This window comes from Crocodylus porosus, unplaced genomic scaffold (assembly GCF_001723895.1).
Source record: "Crocodylus porosus isolate Cpor-Errol unplaced genomic scaffold, CroPor_comp1, whole genome shotgun sequence".
Classification (NCBI taxonomy): Eukaryota; Metazoa; Chordata; order Crocodylia; family Crocodylidae; genus Crocodylus; species Crocodylus porosus.
Window position 1 is genome coordinate 3,014,076 of NW_017728949.1, and position 19,596 is coordinate 3,033,671.

The 19,596-nt window shown below is 46.8% G+C and overlaps 1 protein-coding gene across 1 annotated transcript in view; it reads left to right on the plus strand.

Moving 5' to 3' along the window:
* CDK15 (cyclin dependent kinase 15) overlaps window positions 1–19,596 on the plus strand; it is a 70,726-nt gene that overhangs the window by 17,279 nt on the left and 33,851 nt on the right. The window contains exons 6-8 of the mRNA XM_019554650.1: window positions 2,128–2,190; window positions 3,418–3,541; window positions 7,171–7,291. Coding sequence (XP_019410195.1) covers window positions 2,128–2,190; window positions 3,418–3,541; window positions 7,171–7,291 — 308 coding nt within the window. The remainder of the gene's footprint in view (window positions 1–2,127; window positions 2,191–3,417; window positions 3,542–7,170; window positions 7,292–19,596) is intronic.

Genomic DNA, 19,596 nt, shown 5'->3' on the forward strand with positions numbered 1-19,596 from the left:
ATATATATATTTTAATCTGTCTTTATTTCCATCAAAAACCTTTACAATATTTATGGGTTTATTTTGTTAAACCTTCTCCTAAAAAGGGGTTTTTTTATCATTTCTAGTGACCATTAATCTCATTGGTTTTATCTTTACAAAAAACCCTATATGTATGTGATTAGAGATCCAAGACACTCAAGCAAATGCTAACCTACATTAGATATAGAAAACTGTTGATGTGTTGTACAACCCAACACCCCCAGCCTCCCACCAAGATCAGCAAAATATGTAAAACCTTCCATTTTAAACTGTTTTTACTAAACCCTTCTCTTAAGCAGGGTTTTATAATCTCTAGTACCAATTAAGCATTCAGTATGGGGTATGACCGTTTTATCTTCCTTAGTGATCAAATCATGAAGGGCAGCATTAGGATCTTCTTCAGAATGCACAGCATTTAGAAGCTCTCTAACCTGAATTAAATGTTTCCCAGTAATTCTGAGAATGTTCCTGGCAAATCGAATGGCTGTACCAGCACTGAAAATGCTATCAAGATACATTTCCTGGCAAAGTTCCTGAATTGTCTGATTTATGTCTTCATCTAACCAAGTAACACAATTGTGTACTTCTTTACCCCCTTGATCATATGTGCACCCCCAGCATTGATCAGAAAGTCTCTTCCTCAAACAGTATTTCATTATGCCATAAAAGGAAATGCGCACAAGAGACTTCATGAAGATTTTACGTTCTTGACTTGAAACAGGACCTGATGATTCAATGCCTACTTGTCTTCAGAACTCTTCAGCCTCATCTGATCTCTGTTCTCTGCAGAAGCACACGCTTCCTTCTGGTGTACTGGTGAGTAGGCTGTCTGGAGTCATTAAAAAGGCTTCATCTAACTGCAAAGGACTACAAATAAAGGACTTAGTTAGCTGCTGTTTAATCAGTCCTTAGCTACTTCCAAACACACACGTACCATGAAGTGAACCCACACCACTACCCTCAAAATCTAAGTGCCCCCGCAACCATGCCCCAAGTCTTTTACCGGTCTCTCCTCTGTGATGACCTCTACTTCACATGCAGGCTCTGGCACAAAGATACCATCTTCCAAATTCTCAACATCTGCTTCGGGGGCCTGGGCTTCCTCCATTTGCCTGTTCATTGGGTCTTCCTGAACAGGTTCAGGCATCTCAAAGAGTCTTTGGGCTAGGAGCCTGGCCTCTTCCTCAAAACTATTTCTACGGTAATGCTTTCTATGAGGCCGTCTTGGGGTTGCAGTGAGTGGGCCTACAGGCATTGTGAAAGAATCCATATCTGCCCCTGCTTGCCTTAGCATTATCTCAGATAAACAGAGGGGTCGTTTGGGAAAGCAGATAGATCTGGTTGGGTTGCAGCCTAAATCCCACCCCCTCTACTTGTTCCAATTGGTTCAGCATCATTCTTGGGAGGTCCAAGGCCTCTGAAACCCCCAGCAATTGGTCAGGAGTTGTGGGGCAGGTTGTTAGAGGGGTCACACCACCCCACTGCCACCCCATAGGCCATGCCTGTACTCTGCGGGCTACAGCAGTCTGGGACCTGATAGGTCATAACTGTACCACATGGTCTAGGGCGGGTCTTGCAGCATGTGGGGTTGGGCTTTGGGGTCTGCATGAGCTGTCCTTCTGATGTCATGGACCATGTGGTGGTGGCGTCACACACCACGTGACTGGGGGTGGAGGTGGAGTTGCTGATGTCACACACCATGTGACTGGGCGTGGGGGTGGAGTTGCTGATGTCACACACCATGGTACTGGGAGTGTGGGCAGAGTTGCTTATGTCACACACCACGTGATGGGTTGGGGTAGGGCTAGTGACGTCACACCATATAAGAGGAAAAGGGCAGGGTGAAGGGGGTGGGACTTCTGGTCCCAGCCACCTGTCACATTTGCATTGAAGGGTGGTGAGCCTATATACTAATAGGGCTTTAACAATACATTTCTTACCAGGATAAAATTAAATATGAACTTTCCAGCTTGTATTGAATACTACACACGAGTCACCAGTAACTAAGATGTCTCTCGATTCAAAATGATGTTGTTCGTAGTTAGTCTTCCATAGATACTTGCACAGCTTTGTTTTAAGGCCTTTCTCTTTATTCTCTTTATTTAGCACACAAACCTGGCACAATACATGGCCCAACATCCAGGAGGACTTCATCCTCACAATGTTATGGTAAATTAAAAAAAAAAACAACTAATATACCTTAAAGCCCCAAAATATATATTTATATTTCATAATGTCAGATCATGGTAAATTGTTGCAATGCTCAAAATGTCTTAAGCATTTTACTAATGTGTATTTAACCCAAACTTCTGACAAACAATTTGTTTTGTCAAGATTCAATCCATCTTTCAATTAAAGGCACCAGGAAGGAGATAGGCTGGTCCTCTGGGTTGGAAAACTGGGTTGAGGGAGAGAACACACAGGCTGGGAGTTGAGGGAGAGAACAAACAGCCCCTCCCATACCCAGTGACAAGGCTGTCTGCCAAGGCAGCCCCCAGGAGCTCCCACCCCACCCCTCCAGTTTTTCTACCCGAGGCGCAAACAACCCCTCTGCTACCCATCCCCAAGCTCTCTCTTCCCCTGTCTCTTTTTCAACCCCTTTCCCTCTCCCCTGGGCTCCTAGGCTTTTGCTGCTGGCTAGGGAATGCTTCCAGCCTGCAGCAGCCATCAGAGCAAACAGCTCCTTGATCTGGGTATGAAAATGGTGGCCCCCACCATGATCAGGCCGTGATATTAGCAAGCTGGGCCTGCAGTTTAAACCAAGCTCTAGTTATGAGTGTGAAAGAAAAACCACACCTCTACCTTAACAAAATGATGTTGTTCCCCACAAACCTTTAACTTTGACTAGCAAAAGTCCTTTTTGCTGAGTTGATTTTATTCCAGCAAATGAATTCCCTCCTCCAATTTGAGCTGTATTTCCCCTAAGAGATTTATTCCTATAGCTAGCTATACTGGCACAGCCTTCCTGGGGTAGACTAGCCCAGGGTCTGCATTCTTTCCTCTTCTTTTAATCCCCTGTTGACTATCACTAGGGTCTGGATGTTTGACATCCCGGGTCCTGAGCCTGTGCTTTACAGTGTGCTAACTTTGCTCGTGAAATGAATGGTTAAGTTCAAAAAGGAAGTGAGGCTTTTGAAATGGTCATTTAGGATGTAAAGATCTGAAATGATGGCTCCTTCATCGTTAAAGCATAATATGCTGAAAGAGACATGGAGAATGGGGGAGCTGAATATTATTACAATTCTCCCCTCAGTCCATGCAGTTGCTCAACTAGTTTCCACAATTTTTACTGTTTTCTCCCTCATTTTAGCTTTGCTTCTCTAGCACTCAGAGTTAATACAACAATGCAAAATCATACAAATCTCTTTCAGTTTATTTTTGGGGGTTTTTTTCTAGATTTTTATGTTCCAGCTTTTACGAGGCCTGGCTTACATCCACAACCAACTCATTCTTCACCGTGATCTGAAACCTCCAAACTTGCTCATCAGTTGCCTTGGTGAGCTCAAATTAGCTGACTTTGGTGAGTCACTGCCTGGTTAGTGCACCTGCTAAGAGCCAGACTTTCACACATTAATACATCCAAAGCCACCTAAGGCATGTGAGCATAGCCTTTCCACTGCACTTTTACAGAAGTATTACTGTGGTTAATCTGTAGAGCTAGTTTTTCTCTCCCTCATCCTGGTAGACATTGGGAATAACTGCATTTAAGTCAATGCAATCACCATAGTGCAGAGGCGTAGCAGAGCAGATCCATGTTCAAGGCAGCTGCTAATTAACGGGGCAGTGCTAGCTCCTGCTGTGCCAATTGTGACATTGACTGTTTTTGCACCACCCACCGAAGGTGGCTCCCAGGGCTGCTGCTCCAATCACTGCCCTCCAGCCCCTGATTATGCTACTGTCACAGCACTAAATCTGTTCAATAGAGATGAGAATCAGAGCCACTCTACATGAAATAGTACATATAGCAGGGGTAGGCAAAATACAGCCCATGGACTAGATCCAGCCTGCCAAGCCATTCTGTCTGGCCCACAGGGCTCCTAAAAAATTTAGAAAATTATTATTTATCTGCCCCCAGCTGCCCATCAAAAATGACAGGAACCACCCCAGTCTTTGGGGCCAGGCTGGGCTGGCTCCTGCTGAGTCCCACGGTTTAGCCATGCAGCCGGGAGCCACATGGTACAGAGTGGCCAGCAGGAGGGCAGGAAAGTTGGGAAAGTGGCCAGGGGGCGGGGGGAGTGGAAGCAAGCGGCATGTGGGAGCATGGGGCCTGTACTGGCAGGGGTCTCTGGAGCTGGGTTGGGCTGTGCCAGCAGGGAGAAGGGGGAGCTGGCCCAGCTCCATAGAGCCCCAACTGGCTGGGACCCTGTGCTCCTGGTGCCCCATTCCGGGTCCTGCCAGCACTGGCCCCGGAACACCAATGCAGGCCCAGTGCTCCTGTCCAGCTGTAGCTGGCTCCCACGTGCCCACTTACCTCCAGTCCCCCATGCCCCAGTCCCGCGATACAGGCAGGGACCAGTGCACACAGTCCCTACCCCACTTGCCCTGTGCTTGCTCGTCTGGGCTTAGCAGCAGCAGCACAGAACAAACTGCTACTCAGCATAGGAGAAAAGTAGCCCCTCCGCGCAACACTGGCACTTCCTGGTGCAGCTGCCGGGATCCTACGCAGGGCTGTCCTCTGTTTATGCCACATCACTGCCATCTCTGGGCCGCCCTGTGGGGTAGCGCTGGCAGTGCAGAGCAGGCACAGGCAGCCACACATGGGCTCTGAGTGGCTGAACCAGGGAGTACCAGCAGTGGGAGAGGCAGAGCCACTTTTCTCCTACACTGAGCAGCAGTTTGTCCCACGCTGCTGCTGCTCAGCCTGGGCCTCACACTGGCTCCAGGCTCCCCATCAGGGCTGAGTGGTAGCGGCAGCAGTGGCTGGGCAAAAACTGCTGCTCAGTGTGGGGGGAAGCAGCCCCTCTCCCTTGCCGCCACTGGTTTTTGGTGCAGCCTCTGGGAGCCTGCACCGCACTAGGCTGCAGTATGGCTCCTTCACTGCTGCTTGTGAGCTGCCCTGTGGCTTTTCCACATGGCTACTGCTGCCATGCTGAGCCGCACAGAGGCAGTGGTGAAGGAGCTGCACTGCAGCCTAGACCCCTGCCAGTCCAGACCCTGCACTCCTGCCGTCCTGCTCTGGGCCACCAGCACGGGCCCTGTGCTCCTGCCCAGCTGTTGCTGCACTCCATGCACCTGCTCGATACCCCTTCCCCCCCACCTGCCACAGCCATTTCCCCACTCCCCGCCTGCTCACCTGCTGGTGGCTCCAGCACCACCTGGTTCCTGGCTGCATTGCCGGGACTGCAGAAGGAGCTGGGACATGGTGCTGGAGCAGTGAGCAGGTGGGGTGGGATGTGGAAGTGGCAGAAGAAGGACAGCTATGGCAAATGGGGGGAGGTGGCAGTGAGTGGGAGCATGAGGCCTGGGGCCAGGAGCAGCAGGAGCATGGAGCCTGGGTTTGCAGGAGCACTGGCAGGGGCTCTGCCTGCCATGGGGGTGGTGGGCTGTGGGCAAACCCTCCTCCTCCATGCAAGCCACAACCCTCCCTGGCCACTCTCCCCAAGCACACTCACAGCCCCCACAAAACTCATACCCACCCAAGTCGCAAACACCCACACCCCACACAGTTCCACACACATACCTTCCCCCACACCCCACATACCCACAAACCTGTACCCACCCTCCCACCCACACCCTCCCACAATATACAAGAATAAGCCTTCATTTTAAGCTATTATACTATCACCTCTATGTACACTACACAAACACATGTAAATCAGGACAAAATTATTGTTTGAAATGAAATTATTGAATGTTATAGTACATGTTTGATTTTTAGAATATCATTTGGTATTTTTCTGGTTTCAAGATAGCAAACGCCTTTGCTAAAAGGAGTGCTTTCAGGGGGCAAGGGGAAGGGCTTCTGGTGTCAAAGGTCAGGGATTAGGGGGCAGGACTCCTGGCCCCAAGATGGCGATCAGGGGGCAGGGCACCTATCAAGGGTCAGGGCTACCCATGCAGCCCTCAATGACTTGCCAAAATTCATTAAGCAGTGCTCCCCCTGAAATAATTGCCCACCCCTGACATACAGGATACATGATGGTTTGGTGCAGTATAAAACATTTATTGTCAGGGGTTTGGGATAGCTGCATTATTCACAAGTGGCAAAGCAGAGACTGAATTAAGTAAATCATCCCAAATGTGTGCTAATAATTCCACACCAGCATGAATTGTGCAGGGGTTGGCAGCCTCCTGCTGGAATAAGCTGGAGCTTGCTGCAGGGCTGTGACTGCAGGCCAGAAGACTTCACCCCAAAAATAGGCAGCTGCTTGCACTCACCCTTGCTGCAGTGAGAGAAGCACATATGTATTGTCAGAGCAGTAGGCTCCCAGCCAAGGGGAGTCCAGCAGAGGGAGATGGGTGGTATGATGCAACTCTACCATTGATCCCCAGTGCTGGATCAGACTTTTACAGGCCAGATCAGACCTCTCTGCAGTCCTCATGTGGCCTGTAGGCTATAGGCTACCAACCTCTATCATAAGAGGGTTTTACTGATTATTTACTTTTTCTTGGACCTATTCTCTATCTGTGTTGTCATGAGACTGGTTTATTTTAGTGTTGAATATCTGATGGTACAGGCCTTGTACAAAAAAACTCAACATTTAACTTTAGAAATATAAGTAGCATTTATACAGCCCAGAGGCCCTAACCGGTCATAGCTTCTGTACACCAAGCTTGTTGCACCCTCCTGCATCCCTCTAGTCCCTCCGTAACTCCTGGATTATCATGTTCCCATCCAGGGTTGGTAACCCAAGAACATTTTTTACTAACAATCTGCAAACTTTTAACTGATAACCAAACTTTTTTATTTTTTACTGATAACTTTTTTATATAATGTAAATGCAACCCTTCTGCCAGGACCTGCACAGCATTAACAAGGGCTGTGTTCAAATTTAGGGGTTTAACATCAACCATAGTAACAAACTTTGATTGTCAGTAAAAAGTTTGTAGATTGTCTGTAAAAAAAAAAACCCACAGTGGTTAGTGGAGTCACAATTAGTTTTAAAGGGCCAAGAAATGTAACGAGCCATGTTTTTTGTATGTTGGCAGGTCTGGCCCGTGCCAAATCTATCCCTAGTCACACATATTCTTGTGAGGTGGTGACACTCTGGTATCGTCCTCCTGATGTGCTACTTGGAGCCACTGATTATTCCTCTGAGTTGGATATCTGGTAAGAGTCAACACTGAAGTGTTCAGTGCATGTCAGGAAAATGAACGATCTTTTCCCTCCTGAGATAATGGATAACAGATCACCAAATTATGGTAAAAACAGATTGAGTTGGGGTGTATTAAAGTCTGTGAGCAGTGAAAATGCTGCACAATTATTACTGGTAGGTTTCTGGAACTACCAGGAAAAATCAGTAGATATATTTTCAGGAATTTTTTCACCACATCTTGCATAGGGATATAATAAGTCTCAGTTCCTTAATCTTCATAAAGCACTTTAAAATATCTGAATAGAAGAGCTATGGTAATACTTATACTTTGGGATATACCTTATTAGCTAAGGCAGTCAATATCCTCTTGGAACTACTCCTTTCTGGAGGTATAAATAGAAGCCAGTAGAATTACAACAAAGATGAATTTGGCCCCTCATAACAAAACACAGCTCTAACCATCAAAATACTCCTGGATAGGCCTCGAAGTGGAAGAATGATTGGAATTTTTTTTCTATGACACTTCAACTCAGTCATGGGAAAGGAACTAAGAGTCCCATGGTTCATGCAGTTCTATGGCCGGGTCAGCTACTGCTGTTTCACTTTTTTCTCAGAGGCCAATTATATGTACCTCAACTTCAGCATTTTGCTGTTTCTATGCCTAGCATTTTGCCTGTCTTCATAGATGAACAGCTCTGCAGGGCTGACAACTGGAGGACTGAGCAGGAATTTCAAAGGCTGAAGAGTATGCAAGAAGGAGAGGGAGACTTGCCCTCGGGGGTCCAACCTCCATAAGGTGGGCACCTCCAGCAGGCTGCAGCCTAGGAGCCTGTGGCGGCCTGGGTCAAGAGGGGAGCAAGAGGTCTCCTATTCCCTTCTAGGCTACTGCTGCTTTAATTGCCTAAAGTTTTCAAACCTGATTAAATTATAATGGCTCTCAGCTCTAAGCCAGTCTAAATTGTTTTATCTCCTCTCTCCCACTAATCCCTGCTGTGTCTCCTCCACAACCTATGCCACCCTTCAGCCCCTGTCTGCCTACTGAAAAAAATGTGCCTGCCTAGAGGAACATAAAGGCAATACTAGGCAAACACATACCGGCCTGTGCTTCTCATCTTCACTGACACTCGGGCCTAGTCCACACAGCCACCACCATGCCCCTGTAAACATGGAAACCTGGGGAGTTTGCTGCATAAAGCTGGGATCTATGCTGCATAAATGCTCCAGTGTACCATGTAAAACAGAGGGCCTTGTCAATCAGGATTTCATGCAGCACTCTCCCTGTCACTAACAGCACTGAAAAGGTGCTTTGCGCCCTACTGAACTACATTCCTGGTATAGACTATAAGCACCTTTGTTAGAACATTTTTGTATTACAACAATACTAAAAGTGTTTGCCATCAGTAAAGCTCTCAGGCTGAGGGAAAGAAGAGTACTTTAGTGAGCCCTATTCACTGGCTTGTCACAAGAGTCAGTTATTACCTTGATGTATGCTGCATTTAAGTTCAATCTTTATCTGTTAGAAAATACTGTGACTTCACAAAGAAGTTCCTTGCCTATTGGGAAAAAAGCAAAAAAAAAAGATCCTTTTCTTTTGGATGCTGCAGTTTACATGATGTTGGGTTAGAATGCCCTGGGCAATGGCATGTGACAGTGGATGTTAAAGCCTTGGTTTAAAGAAACCAGTTATAAACAAAATACGACATTGTGGCAATTCTTGCATAACGTATGTGAGCAGCAATGCTGTCCATGGGAAACCCATGCAAAGGGAATATGGCAGGGGTGGGCAAAATGGTGGATCCAGCCAGCAGCCTGACTCCATTTCCCAGCAGACCTGGTGGCTGGGGCCAGTCTCCATGGAGGCCCCAGCTGCAGCTGTACTGTGATAGTGCAAGGCTGGGGTTGCCATGGAGACCAGCCTCAACCATGCTGGCAGGGTGTGGGGAGTGCAGGGCAGGGGGTTGCTCCGGAGTCCTGGGATCTTGTGCCGGGGCAGCTTGGTCCAAGGCCAGGGTACAGCCATGATCTGCAGGCTGCGTGCCTGGGGCAGGGGCATGCAGGCAGCAGATCACGGCTCTGCCCCGGCTGGGGACCACAATGTCATCACTGCAAGGAGCCAGGGTAGAGCTGCGATCCACTGCCTGCATGTCGCTGCCCAGAGTGTGCAGGCTGCAGTTTGCAGCTCTGCCTTGGCTCCTTGCAGCGGTGACAGCATGGTCTCAAGCTGGGGTAAGGCAGCAATCCACTTCCTGCACACCCCTTCCCTGAGCATGCAGGCTGCAAATCATGGCTATGCCCTGGCCCTGGCCCAAGCTGCCCCTGCCACAAAATCCCAGGGCTCTGGAGCAGCCCTACCCTGCCCTGCCCTACTGCTCACCCTGCCAGAACAGCTGAGGCCAGTCTCCATGGCAACTCTAGCCTTATGCTATCACAGACCCCAAGGGCTTTCCATGTGGGCAGGGGCTGCTGGGAAATGGAGTCCACGGCTGGCCGGATCTGGCCCATGGCTGGACTTTTCCTGCCTTTGTAATAGGGTTTTGAATAGATTTAGAGACAGATAGCATGTCTACACAAGACATTTATTGCACAGTTGCTAATTAACTCGTCAGTAAACATCTCAGCATCTACACATGCGGTGCTATTAGGACACAGTAAAACTAATTAACTTTGGTGTAGGTTAGTACTTGCTATCCTACAATGGAGTTTTTTACTTCTCAGCAATGCACATATAGGTGTGGACACGGCCAGAGGTACAAGGGTGCTTCAGTGTGGGGACTGCCTGCCAGCTAACCCTGCACTGAAGCACCTTTGTGCCCCAGCCAGTCCCTCCACAGCACACTGACCTGGGTTGGAGCAGCGTCAGGTTGGCAGGCTGACTCCCTGGGCCCCCTGCCAGTCAGGGCTGCTCCAACCTGGCTCAATGTGCTGTGGTCCCAGGCATTTGTGAAGGTTCAGTGCCTGGGAGCAACAGACTTCAGCATGATATGTACTGGAGTTTATTGCTGCACATTAATTGCACCTGTTGATGTGCCCAGAGAGAGAAAGAAGGCTGATTCAATAATTCTGGACTAACTAGCAAAGTTTCTTTAATTTTAGTTCCTATTCTCTCTCTTTTTCTTCCTTGCCATGATGCAAAGCCTTAAAAGATTCAATTAAAGAATTTCAAGGATTCATAGAATCATAGAAAATAAGGGCTGGAGGAGACCTTGAAAGACCATTGAATCCAACCCCTCCAACTCTGGGCAGAAATACTGCTGAGATCAAATGATCCCAGCAAAGTGTCTGTCCAGTCTCCTCTCGAAGATTTCCAAGGTTGGGGACTGCACCACCTCCTTGGGAAGTCTATTTCAGATTCTGGTCACCCTTACTGTGAAGAAGTTCTTCCTTACATCCAACCTGAAACCATCCTCTAACAGTTTATGGCCATTGCTCCTTTTTCTCCCCTGGGGCACCCTAGTGAACAGTTTTTCTCCCAGCTCCCGATACTCACCCCTTACATACTTATAGATGGTCACCAAGTCCTGCCTCAGTCTTCTCTTCCTCAGGCTGAACAGCCCAGATCCCTTAGTCTCTGGACCCTTTCAAGATTCTCCATGTCTTTTCTGACGTGTGGCACCCAGAACTGGACACAGTACTCCAGCTGGAGTCTCACCAGCACAAAGTAGAGAGGACACAGTACTCCAGCTGGAGTCTCACCAGCGCCAATTATCACTTCCTTAGCCTTGCTTATGACGCATTGGCTAATGCATCCCAGTATGCTATTAGCTCTGTTGACTACAGTGTTGCACTGATGGCTCATGTTCATCCTGTGATCAACCATAACCCCAAAGTCCCTTTCAGCTATTATGCTGACCAGGACATCTGTTCCTAACCTATATTCATGTTGCTGGTTACTTCTCCCCAGATGAAGCACTCTGCATTTACCCTTATTGAACTACATCCAGTTCCACTCTGCCTACCATTCCAGCTTGTCAACGTCCACTTGGATCTGCATCCTATCCCCTGTCATGACCACTTTTCCCCATAACTTAGTATCATCTGCAAACTTGGCCAGCGTGCTTTCCACATGCTCATCTGAATCATTGATAAAGATGTTGAACAGCGTAGGGCCAAGAACTGAACCCTGAGGGACACCTCCCACCAAGATGATACAGACCTGTCCACTAACAGTCTTTGGATTCGACCCCTTAGCCAGTTCCCAACCCACCGAACCATGGATTCTGCCAGCCCACAATCCACCAGTTTTTTTGTAAGAGCGTCAGGGGAGACCATATCAAAGGCCTTTTTAAAATCCAAGTATCAACCATGTCTCCCACATCTAAGTGGTTTATTACTTGATCACAGAAGGAGATGAGGTTGATCAGATATGACCTGACCACAACGAAACCATGCTGGCTATTTTTCAGCATTGTGCCTTCTGCCAGTCTCTCACAAATGGACTTCTTGATCATTTTTTTCAAAATTTTACCCAGTATCGAGGTCAAACTGACTGGCCTATAGTTTCACAGATCCTTCCAGATTAACAGAATATTTCTAGAAAATTACACCAGTAAGCAGTTAGTAGACATAATGATAGCATCAGGATTGAACCAGGGGTTCTGGTTATCAATCTGTTCTTCACTGACTTTCCAAACTTGAAATAAAAATTAAAATTAAAATTGCCCAAGTCTGGAGGAAGGCTAAACTATAAACTACAAAACATTTGTATACAAGTGGTGGATGAAAACTCGCAATACCCCTTGGTTAACAATTATTACTCCCATTTCATAGACGGAGAAACTGGGGCACAGAAAAGTTAATGGCAGAATTATGACTAAAATCCTGGAAGCTTGATTTCCAATATCCTTATCCCTCCAATAAGCAGACATGAGATAAGAGCCTTTTTGGTGCTATATGCCAGAATGTCCATGCCTCAGTTACATCAAAGGTGCCTGGTCATTTTTGTGAAGAAGATTCTATTTCTCTCTGGAAGAACACGGAAAAGGAAGCAATCATAATTGCCACTAATGAATCAATATAAAATCAAGCAGGCATTCAGGGGGCTTGTCAGCCTAACAGAGCAAAAGAAATTTAAAAAATCTTCAAGTACTCATTTCCCAGCAGACGTTGTTTGTCCTCTGATAATTTTATTTTTATTAAGGATGCAGAGTTTTAATGGTTTCCAGAGATAATGGGAATAAACCTTGAATTCAAAACAGGACATATCAGAAGGTAAATTTGTATAAAACCAAAAGTTTCTCTGAACTGACAGCTTATCTATTAGTGAAAGAGAGTCTATTTTATTAGATTTAGATATTTGAACCTTTTGCCCTTGAGTAATTCATAGTATATGTTAATAGAGTCAGGGGAAAAATGTCTAGTTCTGCCATTGACACCATCTGGATCTTGTTCTTTCTCTGCAGTAAGGAAAGTTGCAGCAACTCTGGGTTTCTGTTTGCTAGATTTTCGTCTATCAAAGTGGAACTCTCCTGCCCTAGCTTTCTGCATCAGATAACAGGTTAGGTAACAAAAGTTCAGTTTTCCACTAGCCTTTCACATTACTTACATGTCCAAAGTTCATAGCAGGACAGAAACTTCAGTCTTAAAGAGAAAATACGCACCTCAAAACCCTTTGGAATCTCAGGTTAGAACAGAGGAGCAGCATGGACAGAAGTATTCTGACTTACATTAAACAAATTAGACTCTGCAGAGAGCCTTCCTAAATTTTTTGCACCTGTAATGTGTGAAATGAATCCATATAAAGTCTTGTCTCTACTCATCTTGCTCCACTGCCAGAAGATCAGAGGAGGGCTTTAAACTTAGATTGCTGGGGGATGAGAATACACAAATTCAAACATGTCCAGGAACCAACATACAAGTAAGCCCTATAGATAGGGACATGGGGAGAGCCACTGTTGCAGGAGCTGAGGGAACAGTTCTCCATTAGCAAGACAGGAAGACGAGAGCCTCAGTAGGCAGACTCTAGTGCCTATATACTAATGCTAGGAGCATGGGGAACAAGCAGGAGGAGCTAGCCCTCCTACTCTCCAGTGTGCATTATGATCTAGTAAGGATTACAGAGACCTGGTGGGACTCCTCACATGACTGGAGTGTAGCTATAGAGGGCTACACCCTGCATAGAAAGGACTGGGTGAGGAAGAAAGGTGAAAGCATTGCTCTCTATGTGAAAGAATAATAAACCTTCTTGGAGGCTGACATCAGCTCCAAAAATAGACAGCTTGAAACCCTTTGGGTCAAGTTGCAAAAGACCTAACTGTAGGTGTATACTACAGACCACCAAACCAGGGGAAGAACTCGATCTGGAATTCACCTGAGAATTAACTGAGGCTGTATATGCACTTGACATGGTCGTCATGGGCATTTTAATTATCCAGACATCTCCTGGGAGGAACACTCGGACAAGATGGATTGGTTGCAATCCTTCTTGACCTGTGTCGAAGACCTCTTCCTGACGCAGGAGGTGTATGGGCCAACCAGAGATGATGCTCTGCTACACTTGGTCCTGGCCAAAGGAGATGACCTGGTGACTGACTTATATACAGAGGGAAGTCTGGGCGATAGCAACCATGAAACCATCATGTTCACTGTCCAATGTAAGGCAGACAAGTCAGATAGCTGGATTGAAGTCTTGGACTTCAAAAATGCAAATTTCAACAAGCTTAGGTCACTAGTAGGGCAAGTGCTGTGGGACCAGGGACCGAAGGCGAAAGGTATGCATGAAGAGTGATTGTTCCTTAAGGACACGATCCTTGAAGCACAAAGGAAGTCCATTTCCATGAGAAGAAAAGGTAACAGAAGAGCTGGGAAGCCCTCTTGGTTAAACAGTGAAATCATGGTCCTCTTAAGAAAGAACAAAGAGGCTTATAAACAATGGAAGCTCGGGGCGGGCCCCAAGGAGGACTATTCCATGACAGCCCGCATTTGCAGGGAACAGATAAGAAAGGCTAAAGCAGTGACTGAACTTAGATTAGCAACAGAATCAAGGACAACAAGAAGTCCTTCTTTAGGTACATAGGGAACAGGAGGAAAAGAAATGGGAGTGTGGGGCCATTGCTCAACAACTCAGGAGAGCTGGTTACTGGCACCCAGGGGAAAGCTGAACTCCTGAATGACTACTTCACCGCAGTCTTTCACCGGACCATGGGGAAAACCATGCCAGGTAGAGTAGAGGATGAGCGTAGTAGGAATAATCACCTTCCTACTATTGCTATAGAATTGGTGTATGATCAATTAATAAAATTAGACATATACAAGTCAGCAGGACCGGATTATCTTTATCTGAGATTGCTGAAGGAGCTGGCCGAAATCATTGCAGAACCCCTGGCAAAACTCTTCTACAACTCATGGAGTTCTGGAGAAGCCCCTGAGGACTGGAAGAGGGCCAATGTTGTGTCCATCCACAAGAAAGTCAGGAAGGAGGACCTAGGTAACTATAGGACAATCAGCCTAACTTGCATCCTACGGAAAACCCTAGAAAAGTTCATCAAGGAGTCTATCGGCAATAAAATTGCAGTAGGTAAGATTCTGAATGACAGCCAGCATGGCTTCATTGCGGGGTGATCCCTCCTTACCAACCTCATCTCCTTCTATGACCAGGTAACTCACCACCTGGACATGAGACAGTAGGTTGACATTGTATACCTAGACTTCCAAAAGGCCTTTGATCTAGTATCCCACGATGTCTTCACAAGAAAATTGGAGGATTGTGGGCTTAACTCCAAGACAGTCAGGGGGGTAAGAAACTGGTTGCAGGATAGGACCCAGAGAGTCATATTGAATGGATCTGTGTCCTCCTGGCAAGAAGTGGGCAGCGATGTCCCACAGGGGTCGGTGCTCAGTCCAGTACTTTTCAACATCTTTATTAATGATTTGGATGTGGGGGTGAAGAACTTACTAGCCAAGTTTGTGGATGACACCAAGTTATGGGAAAGTGTGGTCATGCTTGAAGATAGGCTACAGTTACACGCAGACCTAGACAGGCTAGCAAATTAGGTAAATCAGAACCTGATGAAGTTCTATGTTGAGAAATGTAAAGTGCTCCACCTAGAGATGAGCAGCCCCAACACACCTACAGGCTTGGTGGCACCAAACTGTCTAGCACCACAGTAAAAGAGTCCTGGGGGTAGTTATAAACCACAGAATGAATATGAGCCGGCAGTGCGACGCTGTAGCCAGTGGGGCAAATAATACTCTGGCATACATCAATCAATGCATCTCCAGTGAAAACAAGGTGATTCTTCCACTCTGCTCAGCCCTGGTGAAACCGCAGCTGAAGTACTGCCTCCAGTTCTGGGCACTGCACTTTAACAAGGACGTGGACAGGCTTGAGAGAGTCCAAAGAAGAGCCACCCCATACGTTCAGAGTCTTAAAAGGCAAGCCATATAAGGAACGGCTGAGGGATCTGGGACTCTTCAGCCTGAAGAAAAACCTGGTAGCAGCTTACCACTGCACTAGGGAAGTACATCAAGGGCTCAGTGAGCAACTGTTCACCAGCACACCTGAGGGGAAAACCAAGAATAATGGCCACAAACTCCTGGAAGATCAATTCAGGCTCAACATTAGGAAAAACTTCTTCACAGTCAGGGTGTCCAGACTGTGGAATAAGCTCTCTCCAGAGGTGGTGCAATCACCTACCCTGGAAATCTTCAAGAGGAGAATGGACAGTCATCTTGCTGGAGTCACCTGACCCCCAGTTATCTTTCCTGCTTGGTGCAGGGGGCTGGACCCGATGATCTTCCAAGGTCCCTTCCAGCCTTACAATCTACGAATCCATGAATCTGCAGCAGCCAGGGAGCTGCTGCCACTTAGACACCAGATGTGTACATCCATGTCAGGGGCAGGCAAAGTCCAGCCCACAGGCTGGGTTAGGCCTGTGATAGACTCCATTTCCCAGCAGCCCCTGCCTGTGTCTCTGTGGCTGGTTTTCATGGAGACACCCAGGAGCAGCAGGGCTATGACAGCAGGCAGCCAGGGTTTCTATGGAGACTAGCCCCACAGCTGGGTGGGGAGCTGCTCCAGAACTGGGATCTTGCCGCAGTGACAGCGTGGTTTGGAGCTGGGGTAGAGCTGCAACCCACTGTCCACCTGCCCTGGGCAGGGGTGTGCAGGCAGTGGATTGCAGCTCTGCCGTGGCTCCAAACCACGTTGTCACCACTGCAAGATCTGAGACTAGGCCCTGAAGCAGCTCCCTGCCCATGCTGCTGGGCCGGTCTCCATGAAAACCTTGGCCCTGCCTGTCACAGCACTACTACTACTGGGGTTTCCATGGAAACCGGTCACAGGGATGCAGGCAGGGGCTGCTGGGAAATGGAGTCCAGCTGCCAGCCAAATTTGCCATTTTGCCCATTCCTGATCTATGTGCTTCTGGCAGCTCCACACATCTTCACTCAGTAGTTGTTCTGCCAGAGTGTGAAGTGCACCTTGCAAGGCACCAGTTACTAAAAGGCCCAGAGCAGCTGGCAGAAGGCAGGGCAGTGTTTGCCTTCTGCCAGCTTCTAGAGAGTGGCAAAAGCATTGCTTTGCCTGGCAGAGGTGATGTAGCTCTGCCTGCAGAATGGATAGTTCTTCCACCACAGAGGGGCTTTGAGAATCAACACAGAGTTTTTGTGGAAGAATCGGAGGCCCTAACTCAAGTTCAGCCAGCAAAATTGTATAGTGCAGCATAGGCCTAAGGTATCTCACGCCCACTATGGCACTGCTATTAAATCTAAAGTCCATTTCCATTAGATTTTAAGGGTGCATCTACAGGAGACACTGACTGTGCAACAGCCAAAAAATACTGCACAGTAGCATGTCACAGCACAAAAAGTGCTAATACACTGCTGCACAGTATTACGAGGCTACTGCACAGTAGTGTCACCTAAAAGATGTTCAGCAGCACTACTGCACAGTAACTCCAGTTATTGTGTATTTATTTTGTATTTGCTAATACAAGTACTAAATAAATGTGCAGTAACAACTGCACTGTAGCATCTCATGTAGACACACAAACTAAGGATGAAACTCAAGCCCTTCTGCTCCAAAAACATTGGATTGATTATCCCATCATCCTTCTGTAAATCAGAAGTAACTTTATTGAACTGTATAGAATTACACTAGCACAACAAAATCAGTGGATTATATCAGTATAACTAATATACAGTTCCAAAAGAGGATAAGCCACGTTGTTGTGTTACGCTGGCAGTGGAAACCAAGCTCATTGATATGTTGTTGGTGCACAAGCATCTTGTTGCAAAGATGACACTCCTTGAAAGGGAGTAAAGATCAAAAGAAACAAGATTAAAATATAGAAAGGTAAGGGGGAATGCAATAGAGAAACTGTGACGACAGTATTGGATAAGTATTTAGAAATAGGCTTGGTGCTGGCATGAAAGGGGTTGTACCACCTAAAAAGAAGGTGGATGGAGGCAGAAGAAAATATATGATTGATGCAGATGGTGAAAAGAAGTAAGAAAAGAAGGCTAGTAGATCATTTAAATGGAAGTGCAAGTGCAAATCTAGAAAAAAAATACATGTAAAAAAATTTAAGTGAATACAAAGATGGGAAGGGTGCTGCCAAACTTGAAGCAAAGAAGAGAGACCGTCCTAGTTTATATGTATCCTATTAGGGATACATGCCTAACAGAGCATGTCTACACATCCATTAACGTGCTTTACTTAATGTGCATTACATGTTCTATCTCCATTGTGGGGTACCAGGAAAATGCACATTAGTCTGTCTTACTGCACATTAACTAAAGAACATGGGGTGCCTATACACAAGTAGAGAGGCTGCTCCGACGCACTGTAATTCAAGCACATTGGAGCAGACTCAGTTAATTCAGTCTGCTGCAGCATGGCAATTACCGCACTCCAGCAGCCTCCTGAGTCTCATGCGCCAGCATCCCCAGACTTCAAAACAGTGGTAGGAACACTTTATCTAAAATTCATTCAACAAGCTTTAGATAAGCACCCCCACCACCATTTTGAAGCATGGGGACTCTGATACATGAGATACTCTGGGAGCTTTAATCAGAGTAGCTCTTGGAGCCATTTTAATTACATTAAATTTAATTACATTTAATTACATTTAATTCCCCATACACACACACATGCCCCCAGAGCATGTGTATAAACACCCAGTTTTTAAGTGACATTTAATGCACATTAGCCTATTTTAATGTGCATTAACTAAATAGCACAGTTTTTCACTGATGCTTTAATGTGCATTAAAATAAACTAATGCAGAGTGGAGCCTGTCGGGGGATGGGGTGTGGGCTGGCTCTGAGGGCTTGGGCTCCAATGCCCCTCCCAGGAGTGTACACAGTAGTGGGAAGCCAGCACCACCCTGCAGCCCTCCTGAGCAAGCTGCCCATGGCCCTGTCCTGCTCTCCTCCCAGTCCCTGTGGCCATGTATTCCAGCCCCAGATCCCACGCCCCACGCACCACCCAAACTGGGCAGTAGCCCTAGCCCTGCCCAACTCCCTCCTTCCTTCCCTCCCTCACTATGGTGGCCTCAATTCCCACCCCCACCCCCACTTGCCAGACTTACCTGCAGGAGCTGCTCTCCAGGTTGCTTGGCAGCCATGTTCATGGCACCCCCCGCTGATCGTTCTTCTCCAGCTTTCCCCAGCACCTTGCAGGCTGGAATTCTGTCAGCCTGCAAAGGGAAACCCACCATTTCCTCCATTTCTGTAATTCAGAGAAGAAAATCTGGGGTTTTTCTCCTGAAAATAAGAACATCCAGGTTTTTCTCCTGAAAATGGGAAAATCCAGGTTTTACCAAGTTTGTCTGTGGTGAATGGAAAACCAGGATCCCTGATGATGTCTGTGGGAGACAGCTAAAGCAAATCAAGGCCACATGAACAAGAGGCAGGAACAGTATTTTAAATCTGGTAACTGATGAAAATCCCTTTTGGCCAAGCTGTCATTCTGATGTGGAACCTGGGTCTGAAATAACAGAGGATGAGGTTAGAGATACAGTCTAGAATGACAAGACAGTGGGACTTGATGCAGTGATGGCAGACATGGTAAAAGCTTTGGGTGAGAGGCATGGATCAGCCAAATAGTTAAAGCTGCATGGCAAGACAAAAGAATTCCTGAATATTGGCACAAATCTATCTTTGTCCCCATATGTACAAAGGGAACCATCCAAATAATTGAGACCAAGTTAGTGTCACAGGGAACTAAAATATTGGGATGCATCTTGGATGGGAGGAGTAGGAGAGTGGCTGAACTCTTACTCAAACAAAAATAGTTTGGCTTTAGGAAAAAGTGATGGCCCATCTAATGCCAAGTTTGTGATTTGATGGATGGAAGTAAAGCAGTTAGCATACTAATGGA